General features: G+C 41.7%; 2 protein-coding genes across 5 annotated transcripts; one reads left to right on the top strand and one right to left on the bottom strand.

Moving 5' to 3' along the window:
• Nucleotides 1-1,444: 1,444 nt before the first annotated feature.
• On the bottom strand, nucleotides 1,445-6,084 carry fam210aa (family with sequence similarity 210 member Aa). Of its 4 annotated transcripts, none has more exons than XM_012818331.3 (5): nucleotides 5,956-6,084; nucleotides 5,455-5,525; nucleotides 4,768-5,174; nucleotides 3,077-3,188; nucleotides 1,445-2,799 (listed from the first exon to the last, which is right to left on the bottom strand). In XM_012818331.3, exons 3-5 carry the CDS (start codon nucleotides 5,142-5,144, stop codon nucleotides 2,500-2,502), a joined length of 789 nt encoding a protein of 262 aa, XP_012673785.2. In that variant the 5' UTR covers nucleotides 5,145-5,174; nucleotides 5,455-5,525; nucleotides 5,956-6,084; the 3' UTR covers nucleotides 1,445-2,499. The 4 variants fall into 4 exon arrangements, with proteins under 4 accessions (XP_012673785.2, XP_012673786.2, XP_031441843.1 ...); XM_012818332.3 differs by having other exon boundaries at nucleotides 4,768-5,169; nucleotides 5,956-6,081; XM_031585983.2 differs by lacking the exon at nucleotides 5,956-6,084 and adding an exon at nucleotides 5,634-5,911 and having other exon boundaries at nucleotides 4,768-5,169.
• A 303-nt stretch (nucleotides 6,085-6,387) lies between these two features.
• Nucleotides 6,388-13,924, top strand: rnmt (RNA (guanine-7-) methyltransferase). Its single transcript, XM_012818231.3, has 11 exons — nucleotides 6,388-6,565; nucleotides 7,339-7,628; nucleotides 7,757-7,895; nucleotides 8,288-8,410; nucleotides 9,701-9,816; nucleotides 10,150-10,331; nucleotides 11,020-11,184; nucleotides 11,450-11,567; nucleotides 12,238-12,339; nucleotides 12,613-12,646; nucleotides 13,061-13,924. The coding sequence occupies exons 2-11, from the start codon at nucleotides 7,431-7,433 to the stop codon at nucleotides 13,096-13,098; spliced, it is 1,215 nt and encodes a 404-aa protein (XP_012673685.2). The 5' UTR covers nucleotides 6,388-6,565; nucleotides 7,339-7,430; the 3' UTR covers nucleotides 13,099-13,924.
• The last annotated feature ends 5,096 nt before the right edge of the window (nucleotides 13,925-19,020 follow it).

Genomic DNA, 19,020 nt, shown 5'->3' with positions numbered 1-19,020 from the left:
AGGTGTGAAAGGAAAGGATTCTTGGAAGACACAAAACTCTCAGTGAAATATTTAAACACATATAATTACATACAGTGATCTTTCAGAGAACCCTAAATACTACCCTCCAAAAGAGATAGAATACTTGCAGCTGTGATTGAGCTATGTTCCTTAGACAGTTTGTAGAGATCTGTGACTGTAACCGCTGTGTCTCAGCGCTAGCATGAAGGAGAATATGATTACTGCAGCCTACTGTAACTTGCAGTGGCAGTCCAAAGAAATATACAGTATATCTTGACCTTCTGGCAGGCATGCTATTCCTGGTCCTAAGTGGCATTTGTGGAGGTCTTGGCCCGTAACAGACCATTCAAACTTGTAAAATACCAGTCAACTAAAATACCAGTCTGACATGTTCACTAGTCTACAGTATGATGACAATACTGTAAATGTTTTGGTCTGTAGATTTTGTCCTCCTTTGAAAAAAATGCAGCCTTAACATCAGGTAGGCAATATTATTTGTAAACAATATAGAGGTAGTTAAGCATTTCCAGCATACTCCATACACTTCTATCTTTGTTCATGTCTTTTATGCATTTGTGTACCTGATAAGTGCACATAAAGGTCTGAGCTAGAGGAACAACAGCCACAGTAGTTTTGGGAATCCTTCCTTATACCTCAGAACTACATCACTGGTGTGTCTACAAGCACATTTATATCTATATAAATCCTGCACATTTAACTACAGCCAGGCCGTTTAAAGTGGTCATCAGTTTGAATCAAATATTATCCAGACCCATCTATAATGATGTGCAATTACCAAGATTACATTTGATGTGACTACATAAGATTAATTCAGAACCTCAGTACTGCATCTCCAGGACCTTGTGAAACTCAAAGGTTACGGGGCTGTTGTCTTCAGGCCCAAGAGAGCTTTCCCAAACCCTCTCATGGCTCACAACAGGTGTTCATTTGTGGCTCGACTTTGCCATTTATCGCTCCAGTCGTTGCTCCTTGGACTCAAATGAATGAGGGCTTTAGAAAGGACCCCCAAGCAATGATAAAACTCTCGCTATCGATTGAATCGTCGCCCAAGCAGTTTCTGTGGCCGCTAAGTGTGTTGTCTGGGTTCCTGAGTGAAACCTGTGTCCTGAAAAGGCCCCTCTTTTCACAATCTCACCCGGCCTTGTGTGTGTCAGCTGTCGCGCGTCAAGAAGGAAACAGAAGAAGCTTTTGTTCATTGCTGATCTTTATTTAGTCAGGACAGACCACATTCACCTGAACAGATCCCTCAATGGCAACGTGTCAGCTGGATGGAACACCTTTGGGCCAAGGCTAGATCAGCTGCCAAATCTAAGCAATGGCCCAGTCTCTCATAGGCAAACCCGCTGGGGGGGGGGGGGGGGGGGGGGGGGGGGGGGGGGGGGGGGTATGGATCACAAAAATGGTAAGACTGATTTAAACTGACTGAAATAAATAATCGATTTATTTGTCAGGAGGTGGAGACAAAATGACAAACAAACACAGAAGGCTGAGAAATCAAAGGCTAGATAAGAAATTCAAGGCTGGTTTGCCCTAACAACCTCAGTGTAACACCATTTTGCCACAACTAAATTAACACTTGTGATCATGAGCCTTTAAATGGCATTAAGGGAAAAACAGAATACAAATTAGGCTACAACGAAAGAAAACGTTGGGTTGTCCATAGTTCGAAGCCTGCAGAGAATAACTTGCAATAAAGAAAAAAACAATTATGTCATTAAATATACATTTACTTGTTAAATTAATGATCTGATAGAACTTCTGTAGTAAATGGAGTTACCACTCCTCTTTTATAACATTTAAGAGATAAGCAATCTTGGGACTACTGCACATCATTTACTTAAACTAATTCTGTAAAATTTAAGTTTAATTCTGATTTATATGATTTTTGTATGAGTGGGATATTTTGACTGTAGGGCCGTTTGCACTAACTTGACCCAAATGGGACTCAATGGGTTTCTAAATGTTCAGACTGTCACAGCACACAACAAAACTCATCATCTGGTTCCATACATTAGTCACTCTCTTAACTCGTTCACAAACAAAAATAATTCTTTGCATTTCCAAAAATATCTGAGGACAATAGCACTTGTGCCTGCTCAAGGGCAGGAAAACTCTGAAATGTATCGTGTCAGGACCCTGACAGACCTGTGTCTAAACACTATAGCTAAATGGTGACCATGAAAGCATTTCCAAAGAACGAGATGCAGGATTCAAGAGATGGAGAGGGGGAATCTTATCAACATGACTTTTTGAAAGCACATGTTGCAATTCCTCATAACAGAGTTCAAAATTCTTTCCAAAACCTCTCGAGGGAGCAGCGACTTTGCAGTGGACAAATCTGTGTGTGTTTGTGAGCCTGTGTGGTGTGTGACTATTGTTTACTTCGAGGCATCTGATTCAGTCTTTAGTGCCAAGTTCCATAGCCTTCTGTTATTTTTAGCATGGCCTTCCACAGGCCAGCAAAACAAAAACGGACACCTAGTCGATTTTCTTACGAAAAGACACTTTGTCTTTGGTCTCTTGCAGTCTCTCGGAGAACTTCCCCTTGGTTTCTTCCATCCTTTCGGACAAGCGATCCTTGGTCTCCTCCATTTTCTCGGAGAAGCGATCCTTGGTCTCCTCCATTTTCTCAGATAACCTCTCTTTTGTTTCCTCCATCTTCTCCTGGAGGTATTCTTTGACTGGCGGAGGGGTGGAGAGGTAGCCATACTGCCGCAGATACTTCACAGAGAGTGACGTTCCACCCAAGGTCACAGTGTATCTCGCTGGAGTGGCAATCTGCACCAGACCAAGGGAACATTCAAAAGATCAACACAGAATGTAAGCCCTTTTCTGCTCCATCCCAAAAATAGAACCCCGCACATTTCTCTCAGACACCAACGCTAAAAATAATTTTGAGTTCACATTTGTCTTGGATTAACTCCTGAACATTTGGTTTGAAATTTGTTTACGGCTGTTTGTTTTTTTTACATTGCTGTGGCCATCTGAGCCAGACCTATTATGGTTTGTTAATAAACCTCAGACTAGATGTTCAAAAATGCAATTTTAGCCTTACCTTGTACAACGCGTATGCAGTTAGAGCGTAGCCACTTTGAGAATTTTCTAGAAGTTTAATAAGCCTTTCGGGAAATCCAATATACTCCAGAAATGGCACTACATTCACTCCCCTGTTGATGCATAATAAGGATATTATCATTTCTCTGTTCCTGTCTTCTTGAGAGAGGCTTTGTTCCTACACACTTTTAGGATTACATAAACAACTTCACCATCCTAGCATAGACAGTCATACATATTAAAGCTGTAAAATATGTAAAAATTTCTCTATCACTTTTTCTCATCAGGTACAGGAAGTCACTAACAATGCAATACTCAAGCACTGATAAAACAGTTGCTGCCACTGAACAATATACAGCTTTGCATTAAAGCATCTCCTCAAGGATCTTAAGTGAAGAGGAAGTGTAAATGGAATCGAACACTCTAAAGCTATGTCTCAAACCGCGCACTTTACGAAGTACACTGCAATACAGTGCACTGCAATACAGTGCACTTACATCTGTAGTGCGTTCTGTCGCTGATTAGTGTTGTCTCAAATGGAACACTGACTGACGCAAATGTGCGAGCCTTTTACCCATAAATCTATGCGCCAGCTTCCTCCAGGCCAACAGGAAATTTTAAACAAAGATGGCGGACCAAACTCCGCTGACGGCCGTGTTCTGTATGTAAATGTACATCTTTTGCCGTTTTCTCGCGAAATAGACATTGTTCTATCAAATAACACAGTTATTGTAACCAGCAATAATGGTTGAAGTGATTTGCGAGGCGTCAGTCAGCCAACTTTCCAAACTGAAAAGCTGCCGAAGGGCTCCTCTTCTTCCGCTACGTAGCCAAGATGGCGCCCGTTTAGGGCGAGTAGTGTCCATCGTTTTCACTGCATTTTTTTACTATTTGCAGTGCGCCATCCGGGTACTTTCAGTGCCCTGAATTCTGCTGGTTCTGTCAGTGTGAACGCCCTAAACACTGAAAGTCAGTGTTCAAAGTGCACAAGTGCGCAGTTTGAGACAGAGCTTCATTAAGACTTCATATAATCTAACATATCTCTATCTAAGGTTTTTTTCTTTTTATTTGCATGGAATTTACGAACCTCTGCAATCCCATTCATAACATATTTAAACTGACTGTGATATGTAATAATGTATTACAGTGAAATTGGAGTTATTACACCAAATTGCTCTCCTTTCAATATCTTTGGGTGGCACCAGTTAAGCCCCATATTAATAAACCTAAGCGGTTGGGAGGAAAGGCTTTGACAAAAGTGTGCATTCTCAGGAATAATTAGTTCCTCCTGTCACTTTATTATCTGTGCTCCACTCTAATTGTGTTGCCGATGTGACCACACTCACAGCAATAAGTTCCTTTAGCATCTTCCCAGACAGTTGTGTTTTTCAAGCCTGTCTGCCCCAGATAAGCCCTGACACGATTAAGGAGTAAACTTTACACACTGTGCCAGTTACTGCATGTCACTAGGCACTCAAGGAAGAGGTGAGCAGTCAAAAAAGAAAAGCCAATTTGCTACTTAGGGCCTCAGGAGGTACGGTATCATTAAGCTAAGGGGCCAGAGAGCGCTGCCTACACATTGCAGTGAAAGACAAATCAAGCTTTCTCCAAAACAACTCTTGTCACCTCTGAGATTAGCAATAAACCGCCTAGACTGCTTAACTTTTATGAGGTACACAGGCTCCTACTTACTTCATGGCAGCGTAGTAGAATGTCCCAAACCACATTGAGGATGTCAGGAGGTGCAGAGGTATCATCACCTTGCCGTATTGCTTGAAGGTCCTCTTAAATCTCTGCACCAAGCCAATGGACTTGTCCTGCAGAGGGTCTATTTCATGCTCCTCCTGTTCAGAAGGCTTCCCGGGCTGCTCAGCCCCGCCTGGGCTAGCTTTCTGCGGGGCTGAAGTCCACATCGCCGCTGATGTGTTTAAATAGCGAGGGCTGGAGTTCAGCCTGGGTGGGTCCCAGGGTCTGGTCAGGGTCCTGCTGGTTCGGGAGGGGGGTCCCAGGAGCAGGTGGTGCAAGGCATCAGCCTGCCTCATAGCTCTAGCGCACAAGTACCTCTGCATCCTCCTCTGCTGCCGCGTCGAGTCTCTGCCCTGGCAAGAAACAAGTGTTGGCCATTTACAGTCCACATGTGGTAAGGGTGCAGATATATTTCACACAGAGTAACTTAAGTAAGATTTTTGGCAAGGAAACTGGGTCAGCAAAGTCATGGAGTGGTGAAAAAAGGCCACAACTGCCAAAGGTTATTTTGCAGTCTTTTTTTTGTCAAAATCAAAAGGACAAAAGAAGCTCTCTTAGAAGTACTTTTCAAGCGATGGTCTATACAAACAATACAAATAGATAATCACAGTCAATGTATTTGAGTATCCATACCTTTATGAAATTATGACTCAAAGACGTTCCAGAAACTGGAAAGATGACATCCTACACGCGAGGGCTTTATCCTGCACAACATAAACAATTAGGGAAACTAAATGTAAACATTCAGATATAACGTACAGCCATATATTCGAGGAAAGATTGCCTGGTTTGACTTGAATAACTTCCCTTACCTAAATTAGCCTGATAAGGTATCCACACCAACTGCTAACATAATTCTAACTTGCAGCAAATAAACAAGCAACTCTAACGGTCAAGGCTGACCATGTCTAGCCAGAAAAAGAACATTCAGCCAAATAAACAAAGCTATCCTGACCCTGGCCAATATACTGACGACAGACAAGCGACGAACAACGCTGTCTGGCCTCAAACTTAGATCTGTCATTTAGCTGACTAACGCTGCTGTTACTGACTAGCAATAGCTACCGGACCACCAGTACTTTAGTCATCAGCTGACTACGAACATAAATACAAATGTATATTTAAACAACATACGTGCATGAGATGATGTTGGAGTGGTCATTCCATTGCAGCAACAAAACAAAAAACAACTAACAGGCCATGTCCTTCTGTCATTCACTAGGAGAATTGCACGTAGGACGCGCACATATAACACATGGACCCATGACACGCAGTGCAGATATGGAGATGTAGTGTTTTTTCGTCATGGTTTCAGTTGTTCGCCATAGTATCCTGTGGTGTAGAACTACATTTCCCAACTGAATTTACATAACGGAAACGTTCCGGGTGTCCACGACATGTTTTACCCCCTGCTCAGAGGTTCCGCCTATCTAAAAGTTTTGCCCTGCTCGTTGGCTTGTAGAACGTAAAATCTATAACACAAACAAATAGGTCACAAAAAAAGCACCTGCATTTCAGTTTATATATTGCACGTAGTTGAACTAATTTACCTGATCTGGTGAACTCAATGTATAATCTGTGTTTGCTTGTATTGCCTGTTTGAACATCCAAGCCAATAGAGGGAGCATGCCTTCCATCCAGTGTCTTAGAAAAGACCACCAAGTACTTCACATGACTGAACTCCTCTATCTATCGTCGGGTGCGTAATGGCGGAAAACTCAAGTGATTGTTAGCTACGAACCCGGTATGTGAGATTAATGTTTTTGTAGACCATGTATGCCCTTCCGTGCCGTGCTGTGCTAACACTGATTGTGTGTAATGTTTAACTATCAGCATCTCTGACTACATCCTCTGCAATTGTGTGCATGAACGTGTGCTTGCCACGGATGTACTAAGCATAATTCCCGTAGGTTGGCTGCAACTAACGTGACATGTAGCTTGCTGCCCTGGGTACATTGTGTCTAGTTACACTAATGCGTTAGATCAAAGTGATTAGTTGCAAGCTGTAGCAGCAGATAAGATAAGAGGCTTGCTAGCGATGTATTTCAGGGACCCAACATTTGTCAGTCGCGCTCATTAGTTTGCGCGGTTTAAGTGCTATTGGGTTACTACCTATTATAAGTGCGCGTAGTTGTGCCAAAAGTTCAGAGTGGAAGGTTTCACCGAACAAAAGGAAACTTAAAAAAAGTTATTTTAGAAGTACAAGAATTATACAATTCCAAAGCAAAAGTGTCCTGATATTCCCTAATATCCCTTTTGAGTTATTCCATCTCGATTCTTTTGTTCTAGATGTGTTATGCATTTGTTTACATTTGTGGCACCTGGCATATGTAAACATGCAGTCAGATATCTGTAAGGCAAAGACTAGGTGCATTTTAGTGCTGGATGATTACATTGTTTTAAAGCTCCATGCATTTATAGGTTGTACAACAGTAACTGCATAAGATGACTAAATATTTCAACTCTACTCTTAAAGTAACTTCAGTTTGGTTGATTGTGATTTAATTCTCTTTTCAGCAAACTCTCAGCGAGAATCTTAAAAGGAAGGCTTCTCTTAACCCCAACAATAAACCAAGACTAATAAGTCTACATCAGTTAAAAAAGCAGAAATGGAACAGCTCTTAGAAGCTGCTCAGTGTGCAGTTGAGGGAGTTTCTAAGTCACCAGAAGCAAAAGACAGTGGCAATGGATCATGCATACGCAAAGATGAACCACAGGGTGACCCCAGCACTGAACAGTCACCCTTGGGCAAAAGAAAGCGACCTCATGAGGAAGAGGATGATGAAGTATCCCCCGCTAAGAAACTGGTAAGAACTGGATTCCTTGTATGCTATGTTAGTTGAAGTACTGCACAGTCAAAATATGTATTCAGTACTATTATTCATTTACATGTCCCCCCCTTTTCATTTGATTACTGTTTTCCTCCGCTCTGAAGGTCACAGACGAGGGTCATCACAGCAAGAAGGTGGCCTCTCACTACAACTCCCTGCAGGAGTGCGGTTTAGCCGAGCGCAACAGGAGCAGAATTGTCCACATGCGAAACTTCAACAACTGGCTAAAGAGTGTCCTCATAGGTGAGATGAACAGTTTGTGTCAATTCTAACTATTATGTCTTAAGATGTTAAAGCCAATGTAAGCTTAGTGGATGGTCAGCACTATATCATGCCTACCTTCACAAACACAGTATACTTAAATATGGCAGTGCAATAGTTGTGTTTATATGAGCAGCCTCTACACTTTCAAACCTGAAGTGCTTGAAGTCAAGTAATGAGTGTGTGTGTGTGACCACTGGTATTGCTTGAAAAGCTCATGGCTTTGATTCTATATTTGGGCAATTATGTCTAATTGAGTTTGGTCAACTGCTGTTCTGCACCCATCTTTCTAAAGTATCTCTCAGTCTTAAGCATATGCTCTGACTGATCCTACATCAGTTAAATATTATTTATCCCCCCTTCCTCTCAATCAGGTGAGATCCTGGATAAGGTGCGTCAGCGTGAGAGAGAGGTGTCTGTGCTAGACCTGGGCTGTGGTAAAGGAGGAGACCTGCTGAAGTGGAGGAAGGGTCACATCAACAAACTCGTCTGTGCAGGTACAGCAGCCAGTTATGGACTAGTTTCTCTCACTCGCTCTAGTTCTATTTCCATCTCTCTCTCTCTCTCTCTCTCTCTCTCTCTCTCTCTCTCTCTCTCGCGCTGTGTCTTAAAGTAAGTCTGTAAATGAAGTTGTTTGCCAGTGACTCTTAAACATATACTGTAGTGGGGTGAATTTGAATGGGCCAAATTTTCCAGGTGGTGGGTCACCGCCACTCTGCATGTGTTCGTTGTGTGGGCATGTTGGAAGAAATCTCTCATTCACCCATCTGTGCTCTGCTGGTCCTCTTCTGATACAATGCTGAGTCAGGCTTTCTCAGTGCTCATGTCTGGGATTTTTATTTTTTCAAATGACACATAGGGACTTACAAACCATGGTTAGATACAATCATGTTGACCTGTTGCCCAGTCGAAATAAAAAAATTGCATAAGAACAAGCAGACATAATAATTGACGGGTCATTTTCTTGTTAATATAGACTGAATGTGATTGCTATTGAAAAAGTAACTCATTCTTGACTAGGGAACAGTAATGAACATTTCTAGGCTCACATTCACATCCTATATCTGTAGTTCTACAGTATCTCCAGAGTGGAGTTGATTTTTGTTGGACACTTGTCAGAAGTAAATCATTATGCTGTATTCCTTTGCTTGGTGTCATTGAGATAGTGGTCATTGGTATTCCCATGGGAAAAAACACATGTGACTGTGACACTCTTGTTAGTGATGGATAGTTGCAGATAGGTGAAGCTGTTCAGAATATGAGATTGACAGTGATCTTTGACGTTTGATCACTGAAGGTCATATAATGATCAGAGCATTATCCGATCTAGGCATGGCATTTACATTTGTGACTCCTTTCTCAAAGCACCTACATTGCTTGTTTAGATATGTAACCTTCTTGTACCCCAGTACAAAAGGAGTTGGAGCTCTGTAGAGTTTGAAGTCCTCACTTTATCAAGGCCCAAGTTTATTTTATTACAAGATGTGAAGACCACATTCAAATGCACAATAGGATAGACCTGAGTAATATCAGTGCAAGGTATCGACAAATAAAATGGCATACCTATGTCTAGACAACCTGTTTAAAAGGTTTAAAAAAGGTATATAAATGGATTGAATAGTGCAGAAGGTCATACATCTTTTTAGGTAAATTTTTTCTAAACCTTCTTTTGTCACAAACGTGTCCTTCATTATTCAGCTCAAATAGCTTTTCATTTCTCTGTTTCACGACTTTGCTTGTTCAGAAGGTACCATAAGTGTGTGTGTATGTGTGTGTGTGTGTGTTAGACATAGCAGCCATATCGGTGGAACAGTGTCAGCAGCGTTACGCCGACATGAAGAGGAAGTGTCACTCCAACGAGCGTATCTTCTCTGCCGAGTTTGTCACAGCCGACTGCACCAAGGTGAACACACACACACACACAGGCTGTCAAACAGACATATTTATAACAGAAAATGTGCACGTACACGCACTCTTTTGCACATGTGTGTACACGCCCACACAATCACAGTGCCTGATTAACACCCGTGGGTTGAAACCACTTTATTCCACCTACTGAGTGTATATGTGTACTTTTTTATTTGATGATTATATGTCTCCGCTCACTACATGGACTACTTAGGAATGAACATGTAAACATTAAAACCGAGAGAACACATACACTCACTCACACTCTCATCTACACTCACCTTGGTGGAAATGTTTATGCTAACAGATGTCTGATGTCTTTGTTTAGGAGCTGCTGTCAGAGAAGCTGCCAGACCCGAGTGTTCAGTTTGATGTGTGTAGTTGTCAGTTTGTGTACCACTATTCATTCGAGACGCGGCAGCAGGCCGACACCATGCTGCGCAACGCCTGTGAGAGACTCCGACCCGGTGGCTTCTTCATCGGCACCACACCCGACGCCTATGAGCTGGTGTAAGGACTCGCACACACGCACGCACACACGCACACACGCACACAGTCATACTATGTAAACACATATTTTCACAAAACACATTTGACTTAAAGATACAGTATGTAGGATTTACGGTGACCTATTTGCAGACATAGAATATAGTATTCAGAATTATGTTTTCCTTGGTGTATAATCACCTGTAATGATCCCTTCATATCTACATAGGGAGTGTGTTCTCATCCACTGTGTCTGCCATTTTGCGCTGTCCTGTTTCTACAGTAGCCCAGAACAGACAAAGAAAAACACTGACACTAGAGAGGGCCTTTCACATTTTTTTATGGCACTTGACAGCCACCGTAGTTTCCCATACACGCTTGGAAAGGTGGTCGCAATATACAGCCTCACCACTAGATGCCAATAAATCCTACATACTGTACCTTTAATAAGCTGACTTAAATACATGCACATATCCATCCTCAAGTACAATACTTATTTATAGGCACTCACATCATATTCACAGGAAAGTGCAGTAATAAAAGCATTTGTTGTTTTTCTTTTAATTGAACCTATGTAGTGGCAGTTTCTTATGTGGTTCAAGTGCTTGGCATGGTGAATAACATGTTCAGATGATGGCACAGTAGATATGACCATACATTATGAATTAAGTGATGTCATATTTAGTTTATTTGTCTGTTTTGTTTGATTCAGAAGGCGTTTAGAAGCCTCCGAGACCAACTCGTTTGGGAACGAGGTGTACAGAGTCACATTCCAGAAGAAGGATGACTACCCTCTCTTTGGCTGCAAGTATGACTTCAACCTGGAGGGGGTGGTTGATGTCCCAGAATTCCTTGTTTATTTCCCGATGTTCGTAGAGTGAGTATTGACATGGTTGTCTTTATTTTTAAATATCAGCAAACTTCCCCTCTTTGAGAAAAATACACACACACACACAGTGCCATGTTTACCAGCAGAGGGAGCACTCACCTAAAAAGATAATTCGTACTCCTCAGCTCAAGATATTCATACCCCCAAGCAGGGAAAAGGCAGCGTCAAAATTGGGTTACTTGCCAAATACCTCCAGGCAATCTATCCTCAAAGCACATGTGATTCCACATTTATCACCCCTGTTTATTTTCAGGATGGCAAAGAAATACAACATGAGGCTAGTGTACAAGAAGACCTTCAATGAATTTTTCCAAGAGAAAATTCAGAATGAGCAGAATAAATCCCTGATGCAGAGGATGCAGGCACTGGAGGTTAGTTCTACACACACTCACACACACACTTGCACACGCACACCCACACTCACTCATTCACAGACACTCACTCAATCATTCAGACACTCACTCACTCACTCAGACACTCACTCACACACTTAAACATAGATACACACACACACACACATACATACACACACACAGTCTCTCTCTACTCACTAACTCACTCTGCCTCATTTACTCTCTCCCTTGTCTTATCTGCATTTGGAAGTTGTTCCATTCCTTATTCTCTCCATAATAGGTTGTGCTTACTGGGACACCAACTTCCGTAAACAACTTCACTCTTTTATCCCTTTAAAAGCATTCTTTCAGTAGCCTTATCTCTATGGTTGATTTGCCTCTGGAAGTGTTGGGTCACAAGCCACAGATGATGTCTCTGTGTCACCTTGCACAACGCATGCGCGCAAAGAAGTTCTCTAATAGCCTCCACATAAAAGGTGTAACTAATTAGCAATCAGCAGATACTTGAAAGAGAAATGTCTGAGTGCATCCTCCCATTAACACCACATTCAAGGATGTTCTAATTAGGTGCATTTCTGTGGCAGTAAATCAGATCAGACACCTGCATGAAGAACTCTCATTGCTTGTGTTTCGAACTCTGGGTCTCACGATGACTAAACTACTTCTCTTCTTTTTTTTTTTGTCATAGCATTACCCAGCTGATGGTGGGAATAAGCTGGCTTCTGATAAAGCAGAGGAGTACGAACACGCCAAGACACGATCTGAACAAGAGAATGCCAGGATGCCACTGGTAGGCTGCAGCTGAGTTGTTCAGCCTGATTTAAATACTTAAGTAACAGTGAAGGCCATACTTGGTTTTACATGAGTACAAACAGATCAATAGAGTATGAGTTGAGGACAAGGTATGCATTTTTGATTGCAATATGCTATGCACATAATATTTGTTTTGCGCGTTTGTGTTTATTTATTTATTTTGTTAGTTAGTTATTTATTCATTTGTCTATCCACCCACCCATCCCATCCTCCGATTAAATGAGATGCCAATTTCTGTTTTTCTTCGCAGGGAACTTTAAGCAAGTCTGAATGGGAGGCCACAAGTAAGCACAAAAAAATCACCGTACATGTTCTCACATTCAGAATCCATTAGTTACGTAGCTGACTGGGCTGCCTGTTAGATATCATGTTTTAGCCTAAGAGAAAAGTTTGTCCGACATTACAGGACATTTTCTGTCCATTAGCTAAGAGTTCAGGCATGGGGACTGGGCACTGGATCTATTTGCAGTAACCACACCTCTATGGTTGGAGGTGTGCTGCTATGTACCCATCCACATGGCTGCTCATCAGTGGGCTTCTCTAATGTGTCCATCCACATGGCTGCTTATCAGTGGGCTTCTCTAATGTGTCTATCCGCATGGCTGCTTATCAGTGGGCTTCTCTAATGTGTCCATTGTCATTGTCTCTATTGTCATTTTTGACGTATTCTTTCTTGCTTATTCTCTTGTGGTTTTCAGGCATATACCTGGTGTTTGTGTTTGAGAAGATGACATGAACATGGAAGAGTTCAAGAGGACGCGAGAGGACTGTACTGGTTATTTTTTTCTTTTTGAAAAAGCAGCAACTTTTTTTTTTTTTTTGATATATTTGGCCTGTACAAAGCTTCTCTGTGTAGTGTCTGGCTCAAAGTGATGCGGCAAAAAAACTTTTTTGTACAACAGCCATCGTTTGCTTTTCTTGTGTTTTGGAAAATGGTTAAAATGAAAGACATACCTCAAAATTATTTATATGACATGCACTCATAGCCTACACCCACGCGCACATACCGTAACTGCTTTGAGTACTGTTTGTTAGACACCTCTTTGCCACCAACATCATGTTTAGCCGAGGCTCAGTGACGTAGCAAAAATCGCTTCAAATCTGTTATTGATTGCCTGATAAAATCACGCTCCGGGCGCACCGCATACAAATCAAAGTGAATCTCTGCATTGTTGCGCATCAGCAAACAGTAAACACGCAATCTCACCGAGTGTAAGCTGCCCTTGGCCGTTTACCTCATGGTGTCTCATGACTGAGTGTGTTCTCCATGGTCGTCAGTCCGGATCCCCTGAAGTGCTGCCCAGCTTTATCAGAAGCACGCATTTGTTTTTTTCTGTCAGAGGAAATTGCTTTTGAGAATTAAAAAAAAAAACGTGCAGGCCCTTTTGAGAGGATGTGTTTGATGGGTAATGGCTGTCAGTTTTCCTCTATAAGGTGTTTTGGTTGTGAGCATGTGGGATGTGGTGTGGGTTGGCATGATGGGCTTTTTAAAACAGTGTTTTGTAGATGTCTGCCTGTGAACTGTCAAAATCCCAATTAAATTACTAATGTCCTATATTAAACCAGATGCATTTTCTCTACTTCTGTCTGAGCAGCCTGTCGTCTAAAAAAAGTATTCTGTGCATCGTGTTCATTTGTGCAACACAGTAATTTTCTTTCCCTGCATCAGTCTGGTCAAACAAGTTAAGGATGATGCCTTTACCTGGTGTTAAGGCTAAAATCCTGCCAAGCGATTCAGTTAGGCTAGAAATGTACCTGGAGACTTTGATGCAATGATCGATATTTTACCTTCAGATCCTTGAGCAGAAAGTCAATATTTGCAAATCTGCAGCGGCTAATGAATACAATCTCAAGGAATCGATGAGTGAGCACCATTGATGACTTGTAACAAAAGCTTTCATTAAGAAATACAAATCCGCCTACATCACCAGCTGAATACAAGCTTACCAGTCACTAAGGGTGAGTATTTCACCCCACACACAACCCCATTTTTCCCAAAACCGAGTCAACTTGTCTAATGATAAAACCTATACCCGACCACTATTCTTGTCTCCACCAAAGACCCAAACATAGCTGTCAAAGTTCTCACCTTATGATATTTTAGAATGGCCAACTTGGCCTGTACCACCAAGAAGCCAGCACAATTCAATGCCGCCTGGTCTGTCTGTACTGTCACACCCTTGCGTGTCTGACCGAAGACCCCTTTATTCACGCTTAAAAGGCTGGTGACGTATAGAGGCCACGGCCACACCTCCTCCACTGGCACACCCCTGAACAATGCCCAGGATACCGCCATTCTGCTTCCAGTTATGATACCACCATGCCCTTCCAGTTATAAGCCAAGGACCACCCACAACCCAGTGGGAGAGCCGCTGTTAAAACAGCAACCCTGCCATGAGCTGGATTAACAAATTGGACAGAGTTGGTCACATGACCGAAACTCCTGAGTGTGAGAAATATGTGTACACAGTGGCTGCACTGGGCACAGTGCACTTAGCCTCCTCTACTCCTCAGAGGGAAATGGAGGAGTAGAGAAAGCAAATAAGTCAAATGGCATAGACATAAAACACAGGCAAAATCTTAGGTACATAAGCCGCTTTAGGCTGCAAAATGACCTTTGTTTCACTGGGTGCACGAAGGATAGTCCACAGAATAATGGTTCAAAAGAAGAACCGCCACTCGCCTGACACCAGTGCTAGAATTGACGCTTCAATGTGTTTGTCTATATACAACACAGGTTACATCTGCATACCATGACTTTGCTGGCCAACAGGGGGCCACCAAAATGAAAGAGAGGCCATCTTGATGCTCCAGCGTGGGTAGAATCAGTTCCAGAGTTTCAGAGGGAATGCGGGCAGAAGACACTTTGGCCATCTGTGTGCCAGGGCATCAACTCTGAGTGGAGCGCCGGCATCCTTCACCGAAAAGAACAGCCAACAGTGTTCTTTTGATGCGAAGAGATCAACGTTGGCCTTGCCAAACTGACCCCAGATCTGTGCCACCACCTGTATGTGAAATCGCCACTCTCTTAAAAAGAGGTCCCCCCTGGAGAGAAGGTCTGCCCCCAGATTCCTATAACGTGGGACATGAGTCGCCCTGACTGACAACAGATGCAGACTGCACTAGGTGAGAAAGTTTCAAAAGCAGGAGGGACCCAGATAGCTAATACCAAACATAGAAATACTTATTTTTATTTTATAGCATAACCTGACTGTAAAAGTACACTGCTTTCTACTGAAGGAGAACTTGAAGGGGAATTCCACTGTTCCGATTAATATTCAATCATCTCCACAACGTGGAAACAAGTGGAAGACAAAGAGGGCATCAGTCATTTATCCATGTTGAAAATATCTAACAGTTACAGTTTATTAAGCAATAGCTTCATCTCAGCCTTAACATAGACAAAAGTGGCCAGTATTGTACAGTGTACCACCACAATTTTTAAATCTGTTCCATTCCAGTTATTGCTGCCACTATCAGCTCAGATCTGTGTAATGGATTTGGGCCAAATCAGCGAACCATCTTTTAAACACATCTTCTGGGGCTTTCGATTGAGTGGTGGAAAACAAATCTGGGCCAAATTTGTAAGCCAGCAAAAATACTGCACTGTTTGCAGCTGAAATGTCTAACACCTCTATCTGGCCAACCGCCGTGTGTGAGCTACAGTGGGTCTAAAGGCTTTGGTGCAGATCTGGCCCAAAGATAATTGCTATCTGGGGACTGTGTCTGTTTATACAAGACAGCTGTTGAGTCTGTGCTGATCAGAACATGATGGCCCTGCAGAGCCGGGAGAAAATGTTTGAGAGCTAAAAGAACAGTTAGTAGCTCTAGATAGTTTATTTGGAGCCTGCCCACTCCCTCCTCACAGTCATGCCCTTGTCTCCAAACTCTGTGGTCTGTCTCCAGTTTATGTAGCGGTTCACGAGCCGGGTTGTTACAAGACGTTGAGATGGAATCCACTGCTGGAATGCCCTCGTATGAAGCAAACCCATCAGTACTGCCGCTGTCATTGATGCCACCAAACCCAATAGTCAGAGACTGAAAGCGCAGTTTGTGTCCACACCGAAACTGAGCCAAACATTAGCAGAACGCAGGCATTCTGTGTTCCAACAAATTGGCTCAACTGGTGAGAGAGCATATGTCAAGACCCCAAAACACTAATCGCTGACTGGGAATCAGAGAACTCTTTTCAGGGTATACTCAAAAGTAGAAGTTTGTCAGAAAACAGCTCAACCATAACATGTCCCCCAGTGGGTAGGGGTATGATCATTATATTTGTGATGTGTAATTGTATTGATTATAAAAGAAAAAATCAATAAAAAGTGCTAAACATAGAAAACAGCTCAACCATAACATGTCCCCTCAAAGGTGAGTAAAATGTCAAACAAGGAGATCTGGGCCTGGGCAAAATGGCAGGCACTTTACAGTCAAACTATATGTTTAGATGGAGACCTTCAGGGCATGATTTCTGTGCGCAGACTAATACACACACACAATATTAATTGGTGCTGTCACATATTCGGACATCATGGTCTGAGACATAACAATAACAACAACAGGATTGTAGTTTTATTAGACCATGCCAAGCTCAAAGTTGCATACATGCACACACACAGACAGACAATAAAATGAAAAATTATTTCACATATGACCATGTGAATCACTGTGTTCTCAGTTTTCGAACGTTTAAATAGAACGTTTTTTGAAGAGGTCTAAAAAAAACGGCATAAATAATTAATAGTGGAAATAAGTAAACTGGCAGTTAAAACTATCTTGAGCTCTTTTCACAGTAAACCTACAACTGACAGCTACCATAGTACTAGCCTGACATTTCAAATTTGGAAGTGTAATGGTTGTATGACAGATCATGGCTGTGATGCAAGTAATTACTAATGAAGTGTACATGTAGCCTAATACAAAAGCGTGTAGCCAATCACTGTCTTTACAGAAAAGTTATCCTTCCACTACGTTTTCATAGAAAACTGATTTGTAGTGTTGTGGGAGTGAACTTCTTGTGGGGCTTGTTATTCATATGAAACAAGCAATATAGACTAAACAAATAATTCAGCTTGTGCAAATGTAGCCTAAGAAGTGCCTTTGAACGATAGTGGTGTAAAGTAGCTTTAAAACAACCAGTCGTAATACAATTTATGAATGATTTATGAATCTGAAAAACTAAGGTAGGCTAGGCTACAATGCTTTGGAGCCTTCGGCAATTTGCTTGATTTCTGGTTGTCTGTAACAACAAAATTTCACCAAACAGATGCCAAATTTGACAAACACTTGTTCTAATCTAACTTGTAATTCTCTTCTATTGTTTCTCTCTTCTAGACCCAAATTATCATCCTAAAAAGCGTTCAGCAATTTCGTGGTTTTACATTTACATTTAGTCATTTAGCAGACGCTTTTATCCAAAGTGACTTACAATGACGACTTACAATGTTTTACAACTCTTGATGCCTCAAGAGTTAAATGAAAATAAAAAGAGGACATTGTCTTGATACTGGTGCCTCCAGACACAGTTCCTAGGTCTCTGCTGTCCATCAGAAATAGCCTGTAGCCAAAGATTTGCTGTTTGAATGCTAATCTAATTTTCTCTACACATCCCAATAATCCAGCTAGGTAGCTGCAGCCTTTATCTAACCTTTATCTTCACAGCCACTTCTACTTTCTGCAGGCCTATTATTTACACTATGTACAGCAACCAGTGGTGTCCCTTTGAAGAATAGGCCCACAGTTATCTCAGTGAGTTGAATATAAGGCTACTACTAACATTCATTAGTTGAACTGGATCATTTTAAAATATAATCATTTCATCAGGAAAAGAGATCCAGATCAGGTCAGTCTAATGGCAGCTCAAACATGCAGGGCCAGGCTGAGAAGGCCTAGGGCTACCTGTTGTCTGTATGATTGACCACCTAGTTAGGCAGTCACCTGGTGTGTGAGGGATGGTATCTGATGGGGTTTTCCTTTCACTGGTAAATGGAGTGCTGGTAAATGTTTCGGATGGGGATGCGGATGGAGGTTTTAAAGTCTAAACGCATCAAACAGGTGTTTTCCCCACGGATACCAGTGTTTTGGTCCTCTGTCAGATTTTTCCTCCTCTATCTAAAACTACTGCGAAAAGGCAAAAAAAAAAGTCTTGATGATTAAATAATGTGATCTTTGTTTGTAAATTTGTGGTAAGGATTATCAGATTATGAAATCCAGATGCCAGATGTTCTCCTGCAGGCCTTAAAGGTGCAGTAAGCAATTTTTGGTGTAAACTTACAGTGAGGTATCAGTCATACAGAATGGCCCTCTAAATGGTCAACACATCAAACAAAGTATCACGTACCTGGACAGACGGCACAGGACAAATTGACAAGAATTATCAAATTACATTCAGAAATAGCCTATGTCATCATAGGTCAAGAAGTCAATTTCCAACCACAAAAAATACTGACTGCATCTTTTAAACAGGAACAGTTAGGTGTATAAAATAAAACATTATTGTGTACAAATGGTTGTTTTAAAATATTGTAATTTATTTATTCTCAATGTGTAATACAATGTATGACCACATCATGCTTACATTTCTTTGCACAAAACAGTCCAGTCATTTGTAAGTGCTTTTTTTATCTTTTAAAATCGACATCCTCCCACAGTCACAGTAGGT

The sequence above is a fragment of the Clupea harengus genome, chromosome 19 (genome assembly GCF_900700415.2).
Source record: "Clupea harengus chromosome 19, Ch_v2.0.2, whole genome shotgun sequence".
Lineage (NCBI taxonomy): Eukaryota > Metazoa > Chordata > Actinopteri > Clupeiformes > Clupeidae > Clupea > Clupea harengus.
Note: the sequence above shows the minus strand (reverse complement) of the source record. Positions and strands in the feature narration are given on the sequence as shown.

Excerpts from the sequence above, each read along its gene's own strand:
- fam210aa (XM_012818331.3), bottom strand. The coding sequence starts at position 5,144 with ATGCAGAGGTACTTGTGCGCTAGAGCTATGAGGCAGGCTGATGCCTTG. Across the intron at positions 3,189-4,767 it reads TTCTACTACGCTGCCATGAA|GGGAGTGAATGTAGTGCCAT; the intron begins GTAAGTAGGAGC and ends ATGCATCAACAG. Across the intron at positions 2,800-3,076 it reads CTGCATACGCGTTGTACAAG|ATTGCCACTCCAGCGAGATA; the intron begins GTAAGGCTAAAA and ends GGTCTGGTGCAG.
- rnmt (XM_012818231.3), top strand. The coding sequence starts at position 7,431 with ATGGAACAGCTCTTAGAAGCTGCTCAGTGTGCAGTTGAGGGAGTTTCT. Across the intron at positions 7,896-8,287 it reads GCTAAAGAGTGTCCTCATAG|GTGAGATCCTGGATAAGGTG; the intron begins GTGAGATGAACA and ends CCTCTCAATCAG. Across the intron at positions 9,817-10,149 it reads TCACAGCCGACTGCACCAAG|GAGCTGCTGTCAGAGAAGCT; the intron begins GTGAACACACAC and ends GTCTTTGTTTAG.